We start from the raw sequence: 21,405 nt of genomic DNA, 5'->3' as shown, positions 1-21,405 counted from the left end.
TACTTTTCTCTATACACCTTCCAGAAGTCCAAGAGAGAAAAAGCAGTTTAAAACAATAGTTCAGATTGCTGATCTTTACACAAAGCAACTAGGAATATTCTGGTATCTTTTATCTACTTTAAACTACGATTCAATGTGTTTGGTGGCAATATAAAAGCACTGTATGTATAACATCTCTTAGAAACATTGGACTATATTCATTTTAATTCTAAACATATGTTCTCTAAATAAAATTATTGGGCTATGCAGGGAAACTTTTGTACATGTACCTTCAATTTCCTCTGAGAAGCACAAAGGAAAAATAGGAAAGGAAATCATTAAATGGAGTGAAAACATAACTTAAGAAAGAAAAGTTAAATTGAAGAAGAAAAATGCACCTACCACACTCAACCGCTTCCTCATCTTAGAACAGCCAAAAAAACAAAGTATTATTGTTTAATACCTCATAAGTAGGAAAAAATTCAGCTATGTAAGCTACTCTAAAATTCTCTTGACAGTACCTATTGTATTGAGGCACACACCACCATACCAGGATTTAGCTTACATGTTGAAAACTACAGTTAGAAAAGAACCTAAAAATACATTGAAATATTACATGCACTTTAATTTACCCATATGAGATTCTTCCACTATTTGTTAGCACTGACCTTACCAAGCTGGATGGAAGATCTCTTTGGTATTAAATACAGAGTTTTTTAATTCCATTTGATCAATCTTAACCTAGAATTTCTAAGAATTGCTACAACAAACATGATCTCAGTATTTTTCTGCACTTACAGTTACAGTTGCCAATGCCCTTGAAGCTGGGTTTTAAAGAAGTTTTTGTACTTTTAATTTCTATAATTGTAGCTGAAAAGACACTGTAAGACTATAGGTACTCTTGTAATTTTGTCTTCTCTGACATTATGCTAATACAACAGATCTATTTAAGACTTTATGTTAACCTACAGGAAGTCAATAAGTCTCTGTCTCTTTGGAAAACATTTTTTTACAATCATTTGTAAGCTTTTACAGAAAAACAAGGTTATATATATGTTTTTTTGTTCACAAAGACATTATAAATTAAGGCCTAGATTTATACAGATATTTTACAATCTACATCTCATTCAAATTTCCTTTGGAATCCAGACAAATGTGCCTCACGTATAAATATTTCAAAGAGTCTCCATGAAGCACTCCTTTCCTCAGAACGTGAAGAAATTATTCAAGAGATATTTTACAATCTTTCATGTGTAACTGATGTACCAAACAAAGGAGAGGTCAAAACTCTCCTGCCTATCTGGTTACACTGAAAAGCTTTCCCAATCAGGAAATGGATCCAATGCTTTTTTTTCTGCCAGCAGCAGAATACTGTTTTGGAGTATCATTTCTTGGTACCTTTTTTCTAAAGGACTTACGCTTTAAAATATTAATTTGGAAGAGTTCTCTGAATTCTATTTAAAGTTACCATGCAGTTTTAGTAGACTGGAAAGTCCTCTAAGGTGAGCATTGCTTGGCTGACCACATCTGGTGCCTCAGAAGTGCCGCCAGTTTTGTGAGCTGAGAGTAAAAGCGTTGGATCCTTTTTACTCTCCTGACCTTAAAAGCTTCCAATTCTTTGAGTGACAAACTCCCTAAAGCTGGACACAGAATGTCAGGCTGGCTTCCAGGTTCTATTTCTTTCTCCTCTGTGCTGAGAGGCTTCTTACATGACCTGATATCTACGAAAAGTTTTTCTGTATTTCCATTTCCATGGCTTTCAATAGGCTATAAATATAATCTCCTGGAAAAAAAAAAGTCACTACTGATCAAAACCAGTTCATATCAATAAATCAATAAATCAAAATGTCTACCGGTTGAGGTTTAATGCTGACAACAAGTAAAGGAGTTCTGAAGTTTCTGTGTTTTGTTAAAAATCTTCCTTTTTACTATGACTGTTCTTGGTTTTCTTGGGCTACACCTGAACATAATGAAAAGATGTGGGACATCAGCAGCAGCTATGAAACCACATGTAGCTCCCAATTTGAGTTTCACCAGGAATTCTAGCAGGACTATTGCCTGTCCCTAGAGCAAAGCCAGAAATTATTTGACAGGAAACTTCATATTATGACTCACTCATAACTAATAAAACTCTGTGTGTTGGAAGTATTTGTACACATGCAGCCTAAAGTTTCAAAGTGCAGAGACACAAAATATTGGGGTAGATGTTCTCAGGCCAACATAGTGGCACTAAATTGAAGCAGAGTGAGAAAGGAAATAGGTGTTTATCTGGAAGGAACAAACAAGACACTAAAAGAGGACAGAGAGTAAAGAGAAGGAAATCTGATGGGAAGGAAGAAAATAAAAGCAGTGACAAAGTGAAAAAAACCCAACAAACAATCAAGCAACAATAAGGCAACATGGAGCACACAGAACACTGAGAAAAGAAGAAATACCAGCTATATGTAGTGTGGTAAGAAGCAAGAGGAAGTTGAAAAGAAAATAGTCACGGAACAGGGTCTTGAAACAAGAATGAAGCATGACCAGGACATAAATGGGGAAAAAGAAATAGGAAACACAAGTGCAGTTGAAGCTTAGGAAGTAGGTATTTTTATTCATTTTAGAAAGATTTCAGGGTAGCCAATATAACAATATAGAACAATGCAAGCATTAAACAAACTTTATTATTTTATATGTATTTTAACAAATATGTTTATATTCGGTTTTGGTGGCTTCACCTAAATTATATCATTTACAAAGCCCAAAACCAGTGTCATAGTAGGAACTCCCTCAAACTCTTTGGAAGAGTCCAGCACTAGATTAAAATGTTTAACTTTTGCTGACTTTCTTTCAACAGTAATTCCATTAAAGAATCTTACTTAAATGTTTTGCAGTCTAAAATGATATGCAGCAGCTCTGTTCTAGTTTCTTATCACAATCAAGTTATACTATCTCTTAAACTCTGTTATACTCCAGTAAGCAAGAAATTGTGATGTACAATGATCTGCATTACAATAACTATATTAAACACTCCTGATATCTTAGCAATGAGCAGCTTAAAGTAGCAATTGACAACTATACTGTTTGGCAGGTTTTTATCCTATAGGGTTTTGTAGATCAGACAATACTTATACGTATGCTATAGACAACATAAGGTGATCTAATTGAATCCTCTCATAACATCACCACATAACTATCTCTACCAAGAAAACTTGGAAATTGAAGGATAGCCTTGCGGTGAAAGACAGAGCAAGAGTTTACAAGATCCATTTTCCATTTTTGTCTCATGTGACTTTGACTCAAATGTCATTCAGCTTCAGTTTTCCTTAATTTCTCTGTGATGGCAGGAAGTGAGCATTTGTAAGGACAGAAGACTTCTGAACAAAGATGCTAATGTGCTAATTTAACTCTACAGGACTAGTTCCATTTTTTATTTTACTCATAACTACCTGCAGGTGGGCAATCAAGTTTCAAATATGAACGCAGAAAAATACTGAGAAGAAATGCATGGTTAAGGTTGTGCAGCAATTATAACAAGCAAAAGAGTCCTGCTATTCATTTATCCCAAATGTTTGGTCTTCAAATGCAAGTGGTACAAAGCATTCATTCTTTTAGCCCGTTTAAATTATTTTGTTGGCAGAACACGATCTTCAGTTCACAGGACATTCATCTGCAGATAAACTGGGTTACATCTTGTTTTAATGAACACCGTTTGGCTGCAGTTAAATATTTCCTCTTGCTCATACAATGCCAATCACATATGGTAAATCAAAATTGAAAGTAAAATGGGTTTTAAACCCTAGAAAAATTGTAAGATGATGACTTTGCCACAACAGTATTTACATTTAGCATCAAATAAACAGAACAAATGTACTTTCAAGGAAAAGAGGTCTCTGAACAGCTCTGCCATATATGCTACATACATATATATATTTATATATAACAATACACACAGGGTATGGATATACACATACACTGCACGAATTCAGAGAACTTACAGGCTACGCTAGTATAAAATATACAGTTACCAGTAATTTTCATACCAGAAAAAAAACAAACATAATGCAAGAATAAACATAATAATTGCTGTGAAAGCAAAGTTATGCTGAAGGAGTATAATGTCTTGGCTGATTATTGTGGTTTATAATTACTGCAGAACAGTAAGCCATTTGGTAGTTATGCAAATAAATTTGCTTTTTTTTAATCTCAAAAAATTGTTGATCAATGTTTTACCTACAAATTAAAGAAAGCTACAAGTGCAAGAATAAGAATGTTTGTTGGCAGTGACTATTACAGTCAAAGCAGGAGTAGCACTTATGTTCAAGCTAACAGACTTGGAACTATTAAACAAACGAATCCTTCCTTGTACTGTCTCACGTCACTCTTGGTTAGCTGGGATGCAGTGACAGGAAAACTCACAGAGCCAACTCTAGCTGCAAAGTTGTACCCAAGCTAAGATGACCTAAAGCCAAGAATGCTGTTAAGTATTAGCCAGAAGGTGAGCAGGTTTCTGCAGGGTGACATCAGCAGTGGGTCACAAGCTCAGCCACACTGAAGCTGAGAGCATGCAGCCAGACACAGCTCTACCTCCCTCTGCATCCTATTGGCCTCCCCCACACTCCACATCAGCTATAGTGCAGTCCACTGACCCAGCAGGTGGAAGGTTAGTCCTATTCCCACAAACTCATGCATCTCTATTCCTTTACTTTCATTCCATTTTCCTATTTTCTATGCTGCTTTTTCTTATTTTTTCCCCCAGTTTAATTTTCCCATAGTACTAATGCTCTGCCTTTTGCTGAAAAGTCACTGCTAAGTATTGAGAAAAATGCTGGAAATGCTTGAGATTTGTTATCCATCTCTTCTGCACTAACTCAGAGATTGGAAATTAACAGTTTTGACCTTATCAGCAGGTCAGTGCATCCAACTGCTGCTTATTTCGTACTTCTAAAAATTATCAAATATTAATGTTGAACTTTCTGAGGCTTAATACCAATAGAAAAACCTGAAAGAGGTTAGAATTTATATTACTAATTTTTGTATTCACCATTTCAAAACCTTTAACAAAATTAATACATTAGTGTTTAAGTGGAATCAAGAAACAAATGAACTAAAGTGCAAGGAGTGACTATAGTTCTTGTGTAGTGCTGTCAAAGTTGTTAATTGAATAACTTCAAAGCCCATCCTGAGTGGGGTTTTACCTACTGGGGTTAATGGGCAGCTTTTGTGTATCTGTTTTTCTCTTGCCCTTGCTGCAATACTTTCTCCTTTGTCCTCAACATGAAAATTTGTGTCTCTGATTTTCCTTTCATTTCTATATTCCTACTTTTTCTATGTCTTCCTCTCAAGGTAAAATCATCTGCTGTCTATGTATTATCAGTTCCCTGCCATATTGCTCCCAGATACCATCAGATTATGCACCCTCTCCATCTGCAAATGAAGAGTGTGATATCCCTTACCTTTCAATATGGAGTGCACACTGTTTTGCCCCCTCCTCCAGTCTACACATGCCATGTTCAAGGTTTTTCATTTGTACTGGTGTAATCTGAGAAAAATTCTGTTCCTTCTTTTAAGAAAACAGCTAAATGCTGGGAAAGGTGTCTTTACAGATCTTTCAAAAAGTTAACTTTACCTATTAAACTTGGCTATTAAAGTGAAACTACGAATTGGCATTTCCATTGTAAACTGATCCTTTTAATAATTTAGAACTAGGTTAGGTTTCTGGGTTTTTTTCAGTGCAAAGAATTCTTGCTGAAAAAGTTCTTTGAAAGGCATCCTCTACTTTCCTCAATATGTGTATTCAATACAAGCATCACCTGAAAAGCCCACTTTTTTTGATTCCAAATTTATGATATACATGTATGTGCACAATTAATGACTTCATACAACTTGCCTTGCTATGCTAAAGAGTAAAAACTTAAAACTGGGAAACAGAAAGAAGGATTCCCAAAGGTAGACCTTGCAAGTTTTGAGACATACTTAAATATCAAAGCAAATCCTGATGGATATTATGCAGTTATTCACTCTGTTTCAGAGAGTTCTCTTTGTAGAAAGTTACAACAGTCCTTCCCAGTTTCAGAACCAAATTTAGAAGAGAGCGGGAAAAAAAAGTTGTGGATTCATATCCTAGGTCATAAGATTTTGACTAGTTTTTCATTTTTCAAGCAGAAGGACACTAGCCATCTTGGAAGCCCATCTAAGAAACCAGAGCTCACTCACATTTTCTGGGTATCCAGGAAAATAGAACATTTCTCCTTGAGTCTCCCTACTGAAAACAAAGGCACGTACCCAGATTTCTTCCTTGTTATGAAACATGGGATCTGTGGAATGAGCTGACTGAACAGAGCAGGCCAATACCCAGGGCTACTTACCATGCCTCAAGAAAGCTTCCTAGTGCAACTCCCAGTCCTGTCAGGAAGGGGCTTTTATTAGCAGCTCTGTTGAAGTCAACAGGTTTTTGTATTTGGGAATCTATAAAAATACCAGCTGACAAATTGCCCTTTTATTCCAAAATGCTCAGGAAATTCAGGTCATACAATTGGAGAGGATCAGTTGTGATAGCAAGCAACCTCTCAACACACAGCCATTTCTGAAAGATCTACAGAACATCAGTTTCCCCACTGATGCTGGGGAACAACATCCCCCACAAGTACCCTTCCAAACATTGGAGAAATGTGTATCAAGCTGAAGGGCTGAAATACAGTATTTAAAAAGAACCAAGATAACAAAAAAGCAATGCCAGTTTCCTCCCTCTTTAACACAGCAGTTTGTTAAATAAAGCTTCAGAAGACAACAATCAGTGGCCCATACACCACAGTACAGAAAAGGGCTTAAAGAGTGAGATCCAGTAGTCCTTTCCCATTTTTGTGCTTGGTCACATGAAAAAAGCAGCCTAACTCTATGAAGATCTTAAGTGCCTGGAGTTTCCCAGCTTACACAGAATATTGAGAAGTTTAAAAAGTGGAAGGTTTTCCTGAGAGCAATATCCTAGTCGCAACATATTTTTCTATAGCTGAATTCTGGTCCTTAAAATGTTATCTCTATAATGGATCTGAATTCCATCCCAGCACTAGAAACATGTTTAGGGATGGATCCTCTACTCAGAAGGGCAGTGGAAATCTGGAAGAGGGGACAGCCGAATGTTCTAAGAAACGAGGAAAGTGACAAACTCGTATTACTCTGCAGTCTTCTCCTCCTTAAGATCCACTATAGCCTTCTAGATGGTATTTAGCTGGATCTTGCTTTTGTTTTTAAGTCTAAAAGATAATTATAATAGACATACTGCATGATCCTAAGGCTCTGCCTTGTTTAAAGGGAAGGGGAGGATAAGAGGACCTCTTCTCGTTTAAACTACTTAAGGTAAAGCCGGTGGAAATGGCAGAGACAAGAAGACAACAAGAGTAGACATTATACTATGAGTCTTTGAGTTGTAATTTTGGCAATTCCCAGTCAAATTCAGGCTGCCTTTTTAGAAGGGTGAGATGCATCTTGTAAAACCTTTCATTTGAAGGTCATTAAAAAAAGATGCAGTTCATTACAAAACAAATCATGCAGTTTTGCTGCAGCAGTTGCTTTACCTCTTGAAAAGCACCAGTGCCACCACATTAATTGAAGGCTCTTGTTGAGGGCATTATCAGACTAAAGAATAGTGGACAGAGAGAAATAGCTATACCCTGAGATCAGACACTTCCAAAACTGGGGCAGAGCAACTTGACCTAGAACCTAGAAAAACAAGATATTTACTACAAACTGGAGGAGCTTCTTTGTTTCGATCATCTACATATTTTACAAAAACTACCATGCAATCATATATTGTAATTACAAAGCTAATCAAGGGCTTTGGAGTTAACAACAGCATTAGGACACACAATCAAATAGTGAAATGGAATGAGATAGGAAATAGGAGATAGGATTACTAGAAAACAAACAGTAATTGTTGAACTTCAGAACACAAAAGCCATAGCAAGGAGTTAGGAAAGTTGCAACAGAAAAAAAAAAGTATTTAGTTTTTCAATTAATGTTTGCCATAGTATACATACTTTTTGTTTTAATGTTAGACAATGAAAGATGGCGGAAATTTTTTGACTACTTATTGAACATTTCTAGTTGAACTCAAAAACGTGTTTGTATTTCAGATTTAGATCCTACTGAAGTTTGATAGTTTCTTACATTGTACTCACTTTGTTCTGAGACTGTACAACTGAAAGAAATAACAGGTCAAGTGAAATATGCAATAATACTTAAAACAGATGTTGATGTAAATTCCAGTGGAAAGAATATTTGTTTTGATGTATGTGCTTTCTTAGAGCTTATTTTTATTGTATTCTGCAACTACTGTATTTAACAGAAGAGACTATCAAAAACAATTTTGTTTAAAAAACAGTGTGGTACTGTGAAAGTCTGTCAAAGAACTGAATGTCCCAACTTTTTAAAATTTGCACTGTTTCACAGGACGCAAAAAAATCGACAGTATGGGAGAGAAGAGACTATCCAACCTTTTATCTCACTTTAGAAAAAAAATTCCCTTTATTAATGTAGTCCAAATTATATAAACTGTTGAGCTAATTCTGTACTATTTCAATAGGAAAAGAACACTCTTCAACCTTTGAAATGTTATATATCAAAACATTATTTTGGCCTGGTGCTTCGAAAACAAAGTCAGATGGTTGGGAAAAATTGTTAGCTGCTTTTGAAGCTTTTAATTTCATCCTTATATTTATTTTCCTACTTAGACAATGTGACCAAGATGCTATTGTGCCCAGGAGAAATGCATCCTGCATTCACAGGGCTGAAACAAACTACTTTATAAGGTCAGAGATCTGGAGTATGATTTCTGTTCCAAGTTAACAGACTTACATGATTTTCTGTTGGAAATTTTCAATGGCTGAATCTGCACTTCTGGTCTTCTTAGTGCAAATCTCCTATAAAATGGGAGGTGATGAGGGAAAGACAAACTCCTCAGTTTTCACTGCAGGTTTGGGATTAATAAACACTTATCATCATGAAACTATTGCAAAATTTCCACAAGATTTTATAAGAAATTAACTTAAAACAATGTGATCTATTCACAATCTAAAAAATTAAATCCTGACCCTCAAATTTTTGTAAGGTCTCCAAAACCTGGTGCAGTTCTTATTCCTGCATAGTAAATTAAAGAGAATACAGATACAGATGTGCTATTTTCCATATGTTTTTTAATTTCAATGTGGATCACTGTTATTCTATCAGTTTTTGTCATTACTAATTCTAGCCAGACAAATAAAGAAATCCAAAGTATTTCAGCAACAGGTTACCAAATTCAGTTGACCTGCTGCAAATGCAGGTTTATCAAATTTATGTAATTAATCTATGAGGATTACATATGACAGCTACTCTAACTTAACAACTCAGCAAATAAGTGTTTTCTTACTACAAAAAATAATGAAACTATGCTTCTCAATAGCTTACCTCTCCTGGAAATGCTTTGAAGGGATCAAGCCTGCTCTGGGATTGGCATCACCTTCGTGTCTGGCCTGCCACCAGGTTGCATCATCTTGGCTCATGATCTGAAGGATATCTCCTTTTCTGAAAGCAAGTCCAGCTTCTTTACAAGGAATTGCTTTATCCTCATTCGGATCATAGTCAAATAGGGCTCTGATAAACATCTGAAACAAACCATGTTTTATCTTTAGAATCAAAATATTAAATGTATCTCCCTTTTATTGCTTTTACTACTCAAAACCATTGAAATAAATAATGTAAAGCAATAAATATGTACGGCTATAAAACACCCTTATGGACATTTAACATCATAAGTTCATGCTAGAAAGTTAAATTCTTTGCTTCAGCAACCAAAATCCTAGTGTAGTAAAGGCTCTATGATCCAAGGCTAAGAGGACTTAGCAAGTGAATAATGTGCCCATATGGGGAACAGAAGAAAAGATACTTTTGAACCAGTGGGCTACCAAGTGTCGCCTACCCCGTGCACAAGAGAAGAAAAGGTTCTTGCAGAAGACTGAAGATTACCTATGCCAACTTCACACTGCAGAGTTAGGGCTTAAGAACTATGTTACACCCACTTGTAAACCTAGAACGTGAAGTAAGTCAACAGTGCACTAGACATGGTCACATCAGAAAAATAGAGTCTGGAGACATAAATCTAAGCAAATCATGTATATCCTCAGCAAAATAGCTACTGCAATAGCTTCTGAAATACTCTTGCCTACCTTGCCTTCCTTGACTGGCATTTCTTCTTTCACACTAGGTATGATTTTAAATGTAATTGCTCCTTGAGATTGAGCCTGGTGAACAATTGAAAAGAAAATTCACAGAGAATTAAGCTGTACATTTCAAAGAAATAATAAAAGGAAAAGAAATTTAAAATAATTTTTAAATATTCAGATATAATGAATCTATCCACTCCCAAGTTTGACAGCTTTACCACAATTTGCACTGCAAAGATTAAAATACCCACTTGAAATGCTCAGTTTTATTTGTTTCACTGGTGGGAAGAGACACTGTTAAAACACTGGGACCTGCATGTTTCAGAGGTCCCACTTCTGCATGGGAAGCAGGAGCAAATGCTACAGCTAAAATATATGCAATATTAGAAGCAACCATTGAACTCCTGGCGCAGTTAGTGCACCCCTAGAAAACTCCAATTATCATTTCATTTAAAAAAGCAAATAAACAAACAAACAAAACAACCAAAAACCCCAAGAAAACTATACAAAAATTCAAACAGGCTTGTACCATATTTGTAATATAAAACTACTGGGGGGGGATTTATTCTTTTGGCAACTTTGAGAAACTAGAAAAGAAACACATTTTTGACTAGACTACATCTACTAAATGGAAAAAAAGCCCTCCACTATAAATCTTAAAACAAGTTAGCCATCATCAACCACCTCATCCATTCCTCTTTCCCTATATCCCACTTCAAATGTGTCTGGCTGCATTTTACTTATTAACCAGGATATATTCCCACTGCCGCAGTGACATTTTGCTATTGAAGGAAGTGCTAATCAGCTGGAGCCTCTGCTACTATTGCATGCAGCTGACAAGTGTCATAAAACTAGGGGAGTGCAACAGACAGCCAACGATTTAAGCAAAATGGAAACAGGCCTGTCCACTACCAATCAAGACATAGTTCTGCTGGCATGTCTGCAGTCCAAGAGCTCACTGTTTGACAAGCACCGGCCAAGTTCTTATTCCACCAGCCACAGGGCTGGAATCAATAATTCTGTTACTTCTAAAACAAGCTCTAACTACCTTTTGATGTTTATATGGTACCTCAAGGAGGTAAATGGGGAAATTGTTCACACCTTTTCTAGTGCCATTGTGTTTCTAGAGATTTTTAAATATTAATTTTTGCAGGGGAATACATTTCTCTAGGGAATAAAAAACCACAAAGCAAATATGATTATCAGTGGGCTAATGCTTGATTGTTGAACCAAAACTGGGAGACAGTCACTCCATTCAGCAGGACAGAGAGGTATCTATGTATACAGAAATGCCTATGCCATGAATACAAAGAGCTGTCATGACCTTCATTGGCTTCTCTGCTGTAAAAATAATGAATATTTCTGAAAAATCTAGAGTACTTTATCTGTATAGTGCTCTGTGAGTAATTAGACCGGCTCTAATGATTCTGTAGATCAGAGGAGTGCAAACATAATAATACAAATCAGTACACTGCAAATCAGTATTAAATGATCTTAATACACCAGTTAGCTTTTTCTATCAAGTACACGTTTTATGAATTGGTTTTCACATGGAGTTTTTATGTTTATTAATTAATACATTTGAAGTAGTTTGAATTCAATAGATCATGGTGAGTATTAAAAACTGTCAGTTATATATTCAAGTCTTCAACATTCCGCAGCATAGTTGTAGACATAGTGCTGTCACTGACTCTTTAAAAGTAATCTGTAATTGCATATAATTACAAAGATGTGGAAAATAATTCTTTAAAAGAAAGGAAATGGAGGTTTGTAAATGACAGCACTGGAGGAAAAGGCATTATTGCAGAATATACCTTTTTCTTAGAAATACACAAGAAATTTTAAATCTAATTACTTTTTCTTGACTCCTCTAAACTAATTTTAAAATGCTTTGTCTTTACCAAAATGTGTATTATTTCTTCTGGTCTTTTATCATCTACAGGAATCCCATTGACTTCCCTCAGTTCATCACCAACGTGAATAAGACCTACAGAAGGCAAAAAGGAGTCGTTATTACAATAGCTACATATTATATGAAAACTATCATTAGCATTCAGCTTTTTTCTCCCCTTTCATTCCATGTGAGCTGTAACTTAAAAGCAGGGATGTACACTGAACGAGGCAGCTACTGACCTCGCAGACAAGTTTGAGATAGTTGGTTTACTCACCTCCCTTCCTTCCTTCCTTCCTCTTAAAAATTAGTAACATTTTTCTATGACTTTTCCAGACTTTTATACATACTTTTGAAAACTGTGCCAATACTTTTTCTATTCATACTCTTTTCTTATTGCTACACAGCTGTGAGTACTGCAGAGATCACCAAGGCAGTGATGGCTAATTCGTGGCACAAATGCTTCTTAATGCATATCCAGATATACTCCATTATCTCCTCTAGGTGTGAAACACAGCTCTCCTAGATTTTCTTCAATGAAAAGAGGCACTTTAGAGTATAACTTGGGACCCCGTGCTTGAGTTCTTCCACATTTTGAACATCCCAGACTAAACAATTGCAATCAAGGATGTGCTGGCATTCTGAGAATTACCAGCTGGAACTCCAAATGAACTTACTAATATAAAATAATTCAGCCATCCTGAGTTCCTTCCTGTATCTGCAGGTTGCAATCTTGGCATATTCTATCATTTCTAAGTGGATGTCTTCAATTGGAAACAAACCATGTTATATCTTTAAAAACTCTGATTCTGCCAACTTTAAGATACCTGGTTGCAAGTCAACAGGGAACAAAAAAAATCAGCATGAATTCTTTCACCAATATTGAAATACCATTTTGGAAAGCTACCCAGCCCCCAAATACTTTTGTTTGTGATAGTGATTTATTTTGTGGATGCAAAATGCTCACATTTTATCTCATCTTTTTCTGAGTTATAGAACTTGAATGGCTAGTGGTAAACAGCAACACCTTACCACTTCTATCTGCAGCTCCTCCACGCATTATCCTGGCCACCACAATTGCACCAGTATGTTCATCCCTTTTAATTGTAGCCCCCTTTAAAAAAAAGAAAAATTGGTTAATCTTGCCATAATTACTTACATTAAAAAACAATTATTTGCTATGTAAAACTACAAAAAAGTTGACATTGTAGCAATGTATTAATAAGTCAGAAATTACATTTGCTCAGGAAAAGAATATACATAATATGTTGCTCTATTAGCATCCTATAAAAATGTGAATTCTTTTCTATTCAGAGGTGACTTATGCATGATACAATGATACAATTAGTTTACTTTCTCAACTTAATCAACTTTTTAACTGCAGCACACCTTACTTGAGTCTGCAGCTAAAACTGTACTAAACAAATACTAAATGATAAATTGTTTTTCCTGAATTAAACAGGCCACACTACATACTGCGGGTAAAAAAATATTATCCATGTCTGTAATAGTCACACTTTACTCTCTGCACTGTCTGTGTACCCACTAATCATAGTTTTGCTTTACAGAATTACCAACAGACACAAATTTGAGAACTGCCCCTGCATGTTAGGGTTCACCTGGAATACCCACGGGACAGAAATGCAGAGGAGGGGAACATTTCCTGAGTTAGTCACGACTGCTTTCATACATTACACAAACACAGCAGTGAGGCATTTAGGTAAAATGACATCATGTAGTTAAATTTCCAGTCAACAGCTGTCTAGATGAGAAAAATGCCTTTGTAACTAGAAGTGCAAGAGTGGACACAAAAGAGTCACAAGGCGATGGGGAAGAGCTGGCAGCAGAGGAAGAGAAGGGAAGAGGAGGCAGAGCCACTGCCTAAGCTACAGCCCAGTCCTCTCCAGCAGATGGGAAGGAGCAAAGGGGGAAACGATGGCCCTGCTCTGGGAAACAGAATCCACAGAATAATGAGGGGGGGTTTAGCTAGGTAAGTTGCACTGTACAGTCACCTCCAAAAATCACCTCTTGGCCAACAGCTTTGATCAGCACACAATTACCCTGCCATGTCAGTCCAGTTAGTAACCTGTGATAGCTCTAACTGTGTTTATCCACAGAGGTGTTTAGGACTCTGGCAGATAAGTACATTTTCTGAAAATGCCCATAATCTTCACTAGTGAATGAACAGTATTACTTCACCTCTGAGTCCAAGGCAGTGGTTAGAATTTCCTTCCATCAGAGAAATGTTGTGCTTGAAGTAAGGTACAGAATATGAAACTCCTTGAGTAATTATGTTGTTTTAGAACTGGCTTTCTGTACTTGTTTAGATTAAACACGAACATGTTTATCACTACTTCTATTTTTAAAAGTTGCATAGCTGTCAAGCTGAAATATGTACAAGTGAATAAAGGGGGGGGATTTTACTGCAGTTACCAACTTTACTGAATAAACAAACTTTCCTCTGCCTCTTAGGTGGAAATGCAGAACAAACAAACAAACAAACAAACAAAAAAAAAAAAAAACCAAAAAAACAAAGTGATTTTACTCTATACAATATAATAAGAGAAAAATTAGAACAGCCACCACATTATATTCTGTTTGGCTGAATCTTTACCATGTAGCCAGCACCCTGCAACAAGGTAAGAGGTAAACTGGAATATTCAAAACTACACAAAAGCAAGTTTAAATTTATGGGGAAATTACTGAACATGAGTTAGCTCACTGTCAATAACTCTTCCATGGCAAACTCCAAGTGAATGGGCAGACCCACAAAAAACACTATTTGAGTTTATGTGTTTTGCTGTATCTATAGCACACAAAGAAAAAAGGAGGTTCCTTAAATTCCCCTTCCCTCCCAAATCTAGAACAATTTTTAAAAAATCAAACACAAGTGAATTTCTTTTTGAAAACCTGAAGAATTAAATTTCTGAAAAAGCAGCTTCACTTGCACTGCTGCCAGCCCTGCTTAAACTATGAGGTATATATAATCTGGCAAGAATTTCTCCTTACGAGATGTTCAGCTCCAGTACTTTCAGTTACACATGCAGAGCAGCTACTCATTTAGAGCTTTAAAAATGGAAGAATGTTAGACTGGACATTGAGAGCCGGAAAATATTTTTGGTGTTGCTGGCCAAAAGTGTAAGCTACCCTAAATGAGACATAGACGGATGTAATAGCATAGCTCAGTTTAAAATACATCTAAAGCAAAAACTAAGGAGTTTGGGAGCCATATGGTGATTAGACTGAGAAAATGTGTAAAGCTATACCATGCAAAAGCACTAAAAATAACACAGATTTCTTCAGCAAGGCTCTTTTTCACTGTTTTTTGGGGTTGTTGGTTTTTTTTTTTTCATTTTTAATGTAGTAACACTGGTGAGCATCATTCAGATTTTGTGAGTTTTATTAGTTCACCCATTTTTAGTTCCAAAATATAAACATCATAAACATTTATTTTTTAAGAAAAGACTAACCTGTAAAATAAATTACTAATGAGAGTTCAAAACATCTTTAACCGTTTTTGCATACCTTTCTGTTAAACAAAAGTACATGCAGATGGTGAATGCAAGTACCTCAATAAGGCCTTATTTTAACCAATTCTCTATTGAAAATGCAAATACAGGAAAATCAGTTACCTAACTTATATTGAAGAGTTATTTAAAAGGTGATGCCCACATACATGTAAGACTATGCAGACTAAAGCTTTCACTACATCCAAATCAATCCTACCTATAAAATCATCAAGTTCATTCAGTAATAAGCTAAGTAATAAATGACTCTTTTAAATCACCTTAATTCATTTCACCCAAGTTCAGGTATGGAAATCAGGTGTCTAAGTCAAGATAGGTGTCTGGGCTCCTCCTGTAGTTAATGAAAAGAAATAGGCAGCTCTGGAGAATGAACCATCCTTTCACTAAGGCAGGCATCTTAAATAGACATCATGGTTCATTCTCTCAAGCTCCCTATTTTTCTCTTGAATACAAAGACCACCTAAGATTAGTTTTCTAATGTGAAATGAATTTGTATGACAAAGGATCAACCATCTTAACATGAAGAACCATGCTATTCAGAATAACTGAATGAAAGCTGTCCCAAACCCGAAATATTATTTGAAAGCTGGAAGTAGCGAGAGACCAGGAACTGGACTCCTGGTAGCATGGCTCTACATCTTGAATATCAGAAACACTAAGCAGGAACATGGTAGTGACTTAAAAAGCCCTGAAGATGTAGGTGTATAAGCCCTCCAAGCTATCTGATAAAAAGCCTAATTACAGACAGGTGAATTTTGGACTGACTCTAAAGAGAGGTATTTCTACTTCTCTTCACACAAGGTTCAGAGCTCTTCTACACTTCATGGTTCAGATAAAACCTCCACAATTTCACCTCTCTTGAGCAATATACTGCTAGAATGGCATTTGCTAATAGTACATTTATGAAAAAAAAACAAAAAACAGCAAAAAAAGCAACCTGTGAAAGGATTAACCAAAAGTTTAAATCATCTCTTCCAAAACAACTGGAAAAAAGTTCAGCACTGACTTTTGCACTGACGAAATCTGGCAAACAGAAGGCCCTCCCACAAACCATATGTTTCTCCCTCTTTTGAGAGGATGACTCCTGGGAACTCAGGCTTCATTAATATGTGATTAACACCAGTTCAGAACACCGGTGAGGTGCTTAACTCAGAGAAAAGCATGAACAAACAGAAGAGGAAATGTGGTGCTCTTTTATATTAAAGTGGTCACTAGATGTATTCCAAAGAAGTTAGGAGAGTGCCTAATTTGCTTCACAGAGACTACTGTTGAAAGTCATCCAAAGGAGATAGCCAATTCAAGAGTGTTCAGGCTGTGCAACTGATGTAAAACCTACTGCTCTGCAGAAAAACAATCTCTACTGTTTGTGTTCAGAGAATGAGAATGTATCTGAGGTGAAAGAAAAGTTCAAAGATCTCAGTATCTTCAAGTCAAGAAATCGGACAGTCTCCATCCTAGAAAATATATTGATTCCTCCAATCTCAAGCTCAGTAGCAAGAATCTGGTTATAATGCTGCAAAGTGAAATCCAACTTTTTGACTGGAGAACGGTGAATAGATAAAACTGAACTACTCTGAAGAAAAAAAACATTAAAAAGACAAGGAAATAAACTGGAAATGAAATTTTAAATAGTTTAGTAAACATTGATCTTATTCTTTCTTCAGTAAAGTAACTTCAGGAAGCATTAACAGTAGATTTATTAAATCCAGCATATACCATTCTTCTTTTATGCTGCAGTGCCATATTTTGGCAAGACCTTATCTGAATTACTATCCATGTTTCTTCTCACCCCTACTTTAAGGGGGAAAAAAAATATCTAGGAAAGACAAAGACAGAAATAATAGGGTTTTTACCAATTGCAGTGCTAGTGTAATAAATCACCAGAAATCTGACATTAATTTCTTTATGTTCAGCAGCTAAAATGGAATGAAGGTGGGTTATGGAGGAAGAGAAGGAAACAATACATTATTCTTCTAAGTCTTCCTGGAGAATAAGTAACATGCGAAACAGAATGCACCATGAGCTCTTCTCCAGCTAAAATAAAACATCAGGATAGCTGGGAATTTGGAAGGACCGCAAATACTCCTTTCCCATAAAGATAAGGTGCAATTTCAGAAATGTTGGTTGAAGTGCAGATTTTGGAAGTCATTCAGGCCAACCTCCTGCTCAGAGCAGGACTGACATCAATGTCAGATCCCATCACGCACTGCCTTATGCTACAGGATGGAGCCTCCAAATCTCCAGTTAGTCTGCTCCAAGGTGGGACTTCACACCTAATGAAATACCTCTGTAAATTCTCAGTCTAAACACTCCCAGGCCTGAAACTTCTGGACAGCACCCTGTGTTTCAGCATCTTTCACTGCTGGGAAGAGCTTGACTGTATACTGTCTGAGTTCCCCACTCTCTATCTGTAGGCTGCAATTAGCTCCTGCCCTTTGCCTCTTCTTAGCCATACCTGTAAAACAGATTCCATTATAAGGCTGTTTTCATCTGGGTAAATAAATTAAGCAGTCTTAAACTGAAAAAATAAGTTTTTATATGGCTACTGTTCTGTCTAGTAAAAGACAGTTCTAAAAAAACCCCTCTCTTACCTCCTTATCACAAGAATTGTGCTAAGAATTGGCTGCAACAGATTGAACTGGTTTTGGCTGGGATAGAGTTAGTTTTCTTCATGGTAGCTCAGGTGGTGGTATGTCTTAAATTTGTTATGATCACAGTGTTTGGTAATACTGGGATTTAACTTTTGCTGAGCAGTGTTTACACTGCTTCAAGGCCTTTTCTGCTTCTCATCCTGTCCTATCAGTGAGGAGACTGGGGGTGCACAAGAAGCTGCCAGAGGGATGTCTCACAATGTAAGATGTCATGCTCAGCAATAAAACTGGGGGAAAGAAGAGGAAGTCTGAAACGGTGGCATTTGTCTTCCCAAGTAACTGTTACATGTGTTGGAGCCCTGTTCTTCTTGGGATGGCCAAACACCTGCCTGCCAATGGGAAACAGTGAATTAATTCCTTGTTTTGCCTTGCTTGTGCATCCATCTTTTGCTTTACCAACTAAACTGGCTTGATATCAACCTATGAGTTTCCTCACTTTCACCCTTCTGATTTTATTCAAAGGATTTTTCCAGTCCACTTCAAGATACTATTAACTTAAAGTATTTAATTTACAAAAGCCATAGTGGCAAATCATATCTGAAACATGAAACTATGTAAATTAAGATTTTATTAAGTTTTTGCTAACCAATACAAGAAAAACCAGTAAGATAGTTTTCATTAGTACTAAAAATAAACTGCTCAATTAGAACACATTTCATACCGCATGTTCAAATTTCTTCACACCTTTCAGAATTAATACTCTTTTTGATACTAAATCCTACAGCAAGTTTGTTTTCATCCCTAAATAATTTCTTCAATAAGAAAAGAGGAAAGCTTAATGCTGTGTTTTAAATATTTAGAAAAATAAAAGGGTTGAATATGTTGGAACAAAGTAAGAACTTTCCTTACTGTCAAACTTTTAATTATGCCCATGGACAACTACAGCCAGTCAATACAAAAACTTATTTCTTGTTTACTGATGCCAGAAATCCCTTAAGAATAAGAGTGATACTAAAGTACCTACTGTGGGATAAGCCACCCCTCTATATCTAACATTGGTCTCCCACTGTCAGCTTAAGCACAAAATCACAGCTTTCTCAAAGTAACTTTGCAGACCTTTCTTCAGGATTGTTATCCATTAAAACATTCAGTATAACATAAAACAAAGCTCTTACTGGTGTGCAGGAAGAAAAGAATATAGTTAAATTTTATACAAGATGACTCCCACTCTACAGCAAATAAAAATATCCAAATCAGTAAAGCATTTTAATATTCTTGTAATGCAGCCTAGGTTCAGTCCTTTCATTTTTCCAGATATCCCCATGAAGATATTAACTTTCTAGTATTCATAATCCAAAGTACAACAACAGACATCTTGTCCAGATTTCAATTCAAGTATTTTAAAATATGTTTTTATGCTTTCTTTTCAGTATATCAAAAGGTCACATTTCTTTACATGAATGCTAACAGGCACAGTTCACAGGAAAGGTCAAGATTTCTTTGGGAATTCATTCTCCCCCTCTCATTTTAAAACAAGTTCATGATTCAAATTCAAGATACAAGATTAATATGTTATTGATCTCAATGCTCAGACTGGCCCACATAGACAGTACTCAAACACCACGCATGAACACATTCTCGTTACTCATTACAACATCCTTTACAAATAGTAACTCACAAGTGTATTATTGAAGTTTATGAATAAACATGCATAATATCTGTATATCACAGTTCAAGTTAATGTTATCCATCCACCTTCACAATCTGACCTCTCCCCACCCTGCAGACAAACACAAAGCCCCAGAACAAAAGACAAGGTTACTTACTAGTGGTTCCCTGTTTTTGACGAGCCTGATTATTTTAACTGAGTCTTCTTCCTCATCAATATCATCAGGCATGGGGGGCAAGACAGGATCGTAGCTCTTCTGAGCAACAGTGTCATGTACAGAGAGCAAAGCCTGGAAACATTAATAGTCAGTATATTATTTGACATCTGAAAAGTTTATGAAAGACAAAGCAGAGGATATTAGTTACAGTCCAGGTCTACTAGTGTGATGCATGTAGATTGAATGTAATTCTTGTACACAATTTTAATACATATTGAACTGATTAAACAACTACATAAAGTACGTGTTTTCATATACTTAATGCAAATCTGGTAAAAATCTAATAAATCTAGTATTGTACACACAGAACAGTATTTTTCATACACACAAACACACCATGGGCTTTGCACATTAGCTTGAAATTACACAAACAGCAGAAAATCCAAGTCTCCTGAAGTAAGAACTTCATTCTACTTGTCCTAGGTAAGATGTTTCTTTGATACCGTAAACAGTCCTATGAAACAAATAGGCAAAATAAGCATTTTCCAGTACTGCTGTTCAAACATGAGATGCATGGCATTAAGCTCTTGTCCAACCATTCCCTTCAGAGGAGCTCTGGAAACTTAACCTCATTAGGTTATACTTAACCTGATTAGGTCATATTAGCTTCCTTTCACATGGGCTCCAAATTATTTTAGGAATTTTTAATTGATTGTGGATTTCATGATTGAGACTGAGGAACATACTGTTGAAACAGTTTTGTTAAGGCAGGTGCTTATCCACCACCTGCTGCATGTCTTGCTTCTTCCTGTTGCTTCTTCAGTTCATGCATAGCTTGAACAATATTTTTTTCAATGAAAAGTCTAACGAAGCTTGATAAAAGTTTCAATCTTACAATAATTTATGAATATGCAGAAATTAAAAAATCTTGCAAGACAAAGGAAGTTAGAAAGCTCATTCTCTTAAGGCTTTAAAAAATTCTCAGCTATAATCTAAAATTCTCATCTTTTGCAAGATACAGAAGCCTTAGTGTTCTTTTCTGTTTTGAAAAGTCTTCTTTATTTGTAATACTTTTTAATCTGGTTAAGTAAAGCTTTTGCTTTTGTAGTGAAATTTATGCACTATATCAGGAATAACAGAGAACCATACATGTATACTATCTACTGCAATCAGTTGCTTCTGTTTTCAAGCAGGTGCTCCTAAATACTCGAATATTTTACATTTTGTCCTGATAGTTTTTCCAGTGAGTCAGTATTACAAAATTCATAGTCTGAATAGCCAAAGTAATTTCTAAGTTGATAACCTTTCTCACAATAAAAATAAAGCAACTTGGAAAAATGTTGAGATGCTTAGGATAAAGCAGAACACACCAGTGTTGTTGACATGGATGGCATCAGAATGTAAGAACACAAA

The 21,405-nt window shown here is 36.0% G+C and overlaps 1 protein-coding gene across 6 annotated transcripts in view; it reads right to left on the bottom strand.

Moving 5' to 3' along the window:
• Nucleotides 1–21,405, bottom strand: part of MPP7 (MAGUK p55 scaffold protein 7) — a 142,329-nt gene that overhangs the window by 25,299 nt on the left and 95,625 nt on the right. For all 6 annotated transcript variants that reach the window (XM_071734950.1, XM_071734947.1, XM_071734951.1 and 3 more), the window contains 6 exons: nt 19,993–20,124; nt 13,081–13,162; nt 12,059–12,144; nt 10,161–10,235; nt 9,403–9,599; nt 8,812–8,876 (listed from right to left, as the gene is read on the bottom strand). In XM_071734950.1, coding sequence (XP_071591051.1) covers nt 8,812–8,876; nt 9,403–9,599; nt 10,161–10,235; nt 12,059–12,144; nt 13,081–13,162; nt 19,993–20,124 — 637 coding nt within the window. The remainder of the gene's footprint in view (nt 1–8,811; nt 8,877–9,402; nt 9,600–10,160; nt 10,236–12,058; nt 12,145–13,080; nt 13,163–19,992; nt 20,125–21,405) is intronic.

The sequence above is a fragment of the Heliangelus exortis genome, chromosome 2 (assembly GCF_036169615.1).
Source record: "Heliangelus exortis chromosome 2, bHelExo1.hap1, whole genome shotgun sequence".
Taxonomy (NCBI): Eukaryota; Metazoa; Chordata; class Aves; order Apodiformes; family Trochilidae; genus Heliangelus; species Heliangelus exortis.
The sequence above is the reverse complement of the archived record's forward strand: the minus strand, read 5'-3'. Positions and strand labels throughout refer to the sequence as shown.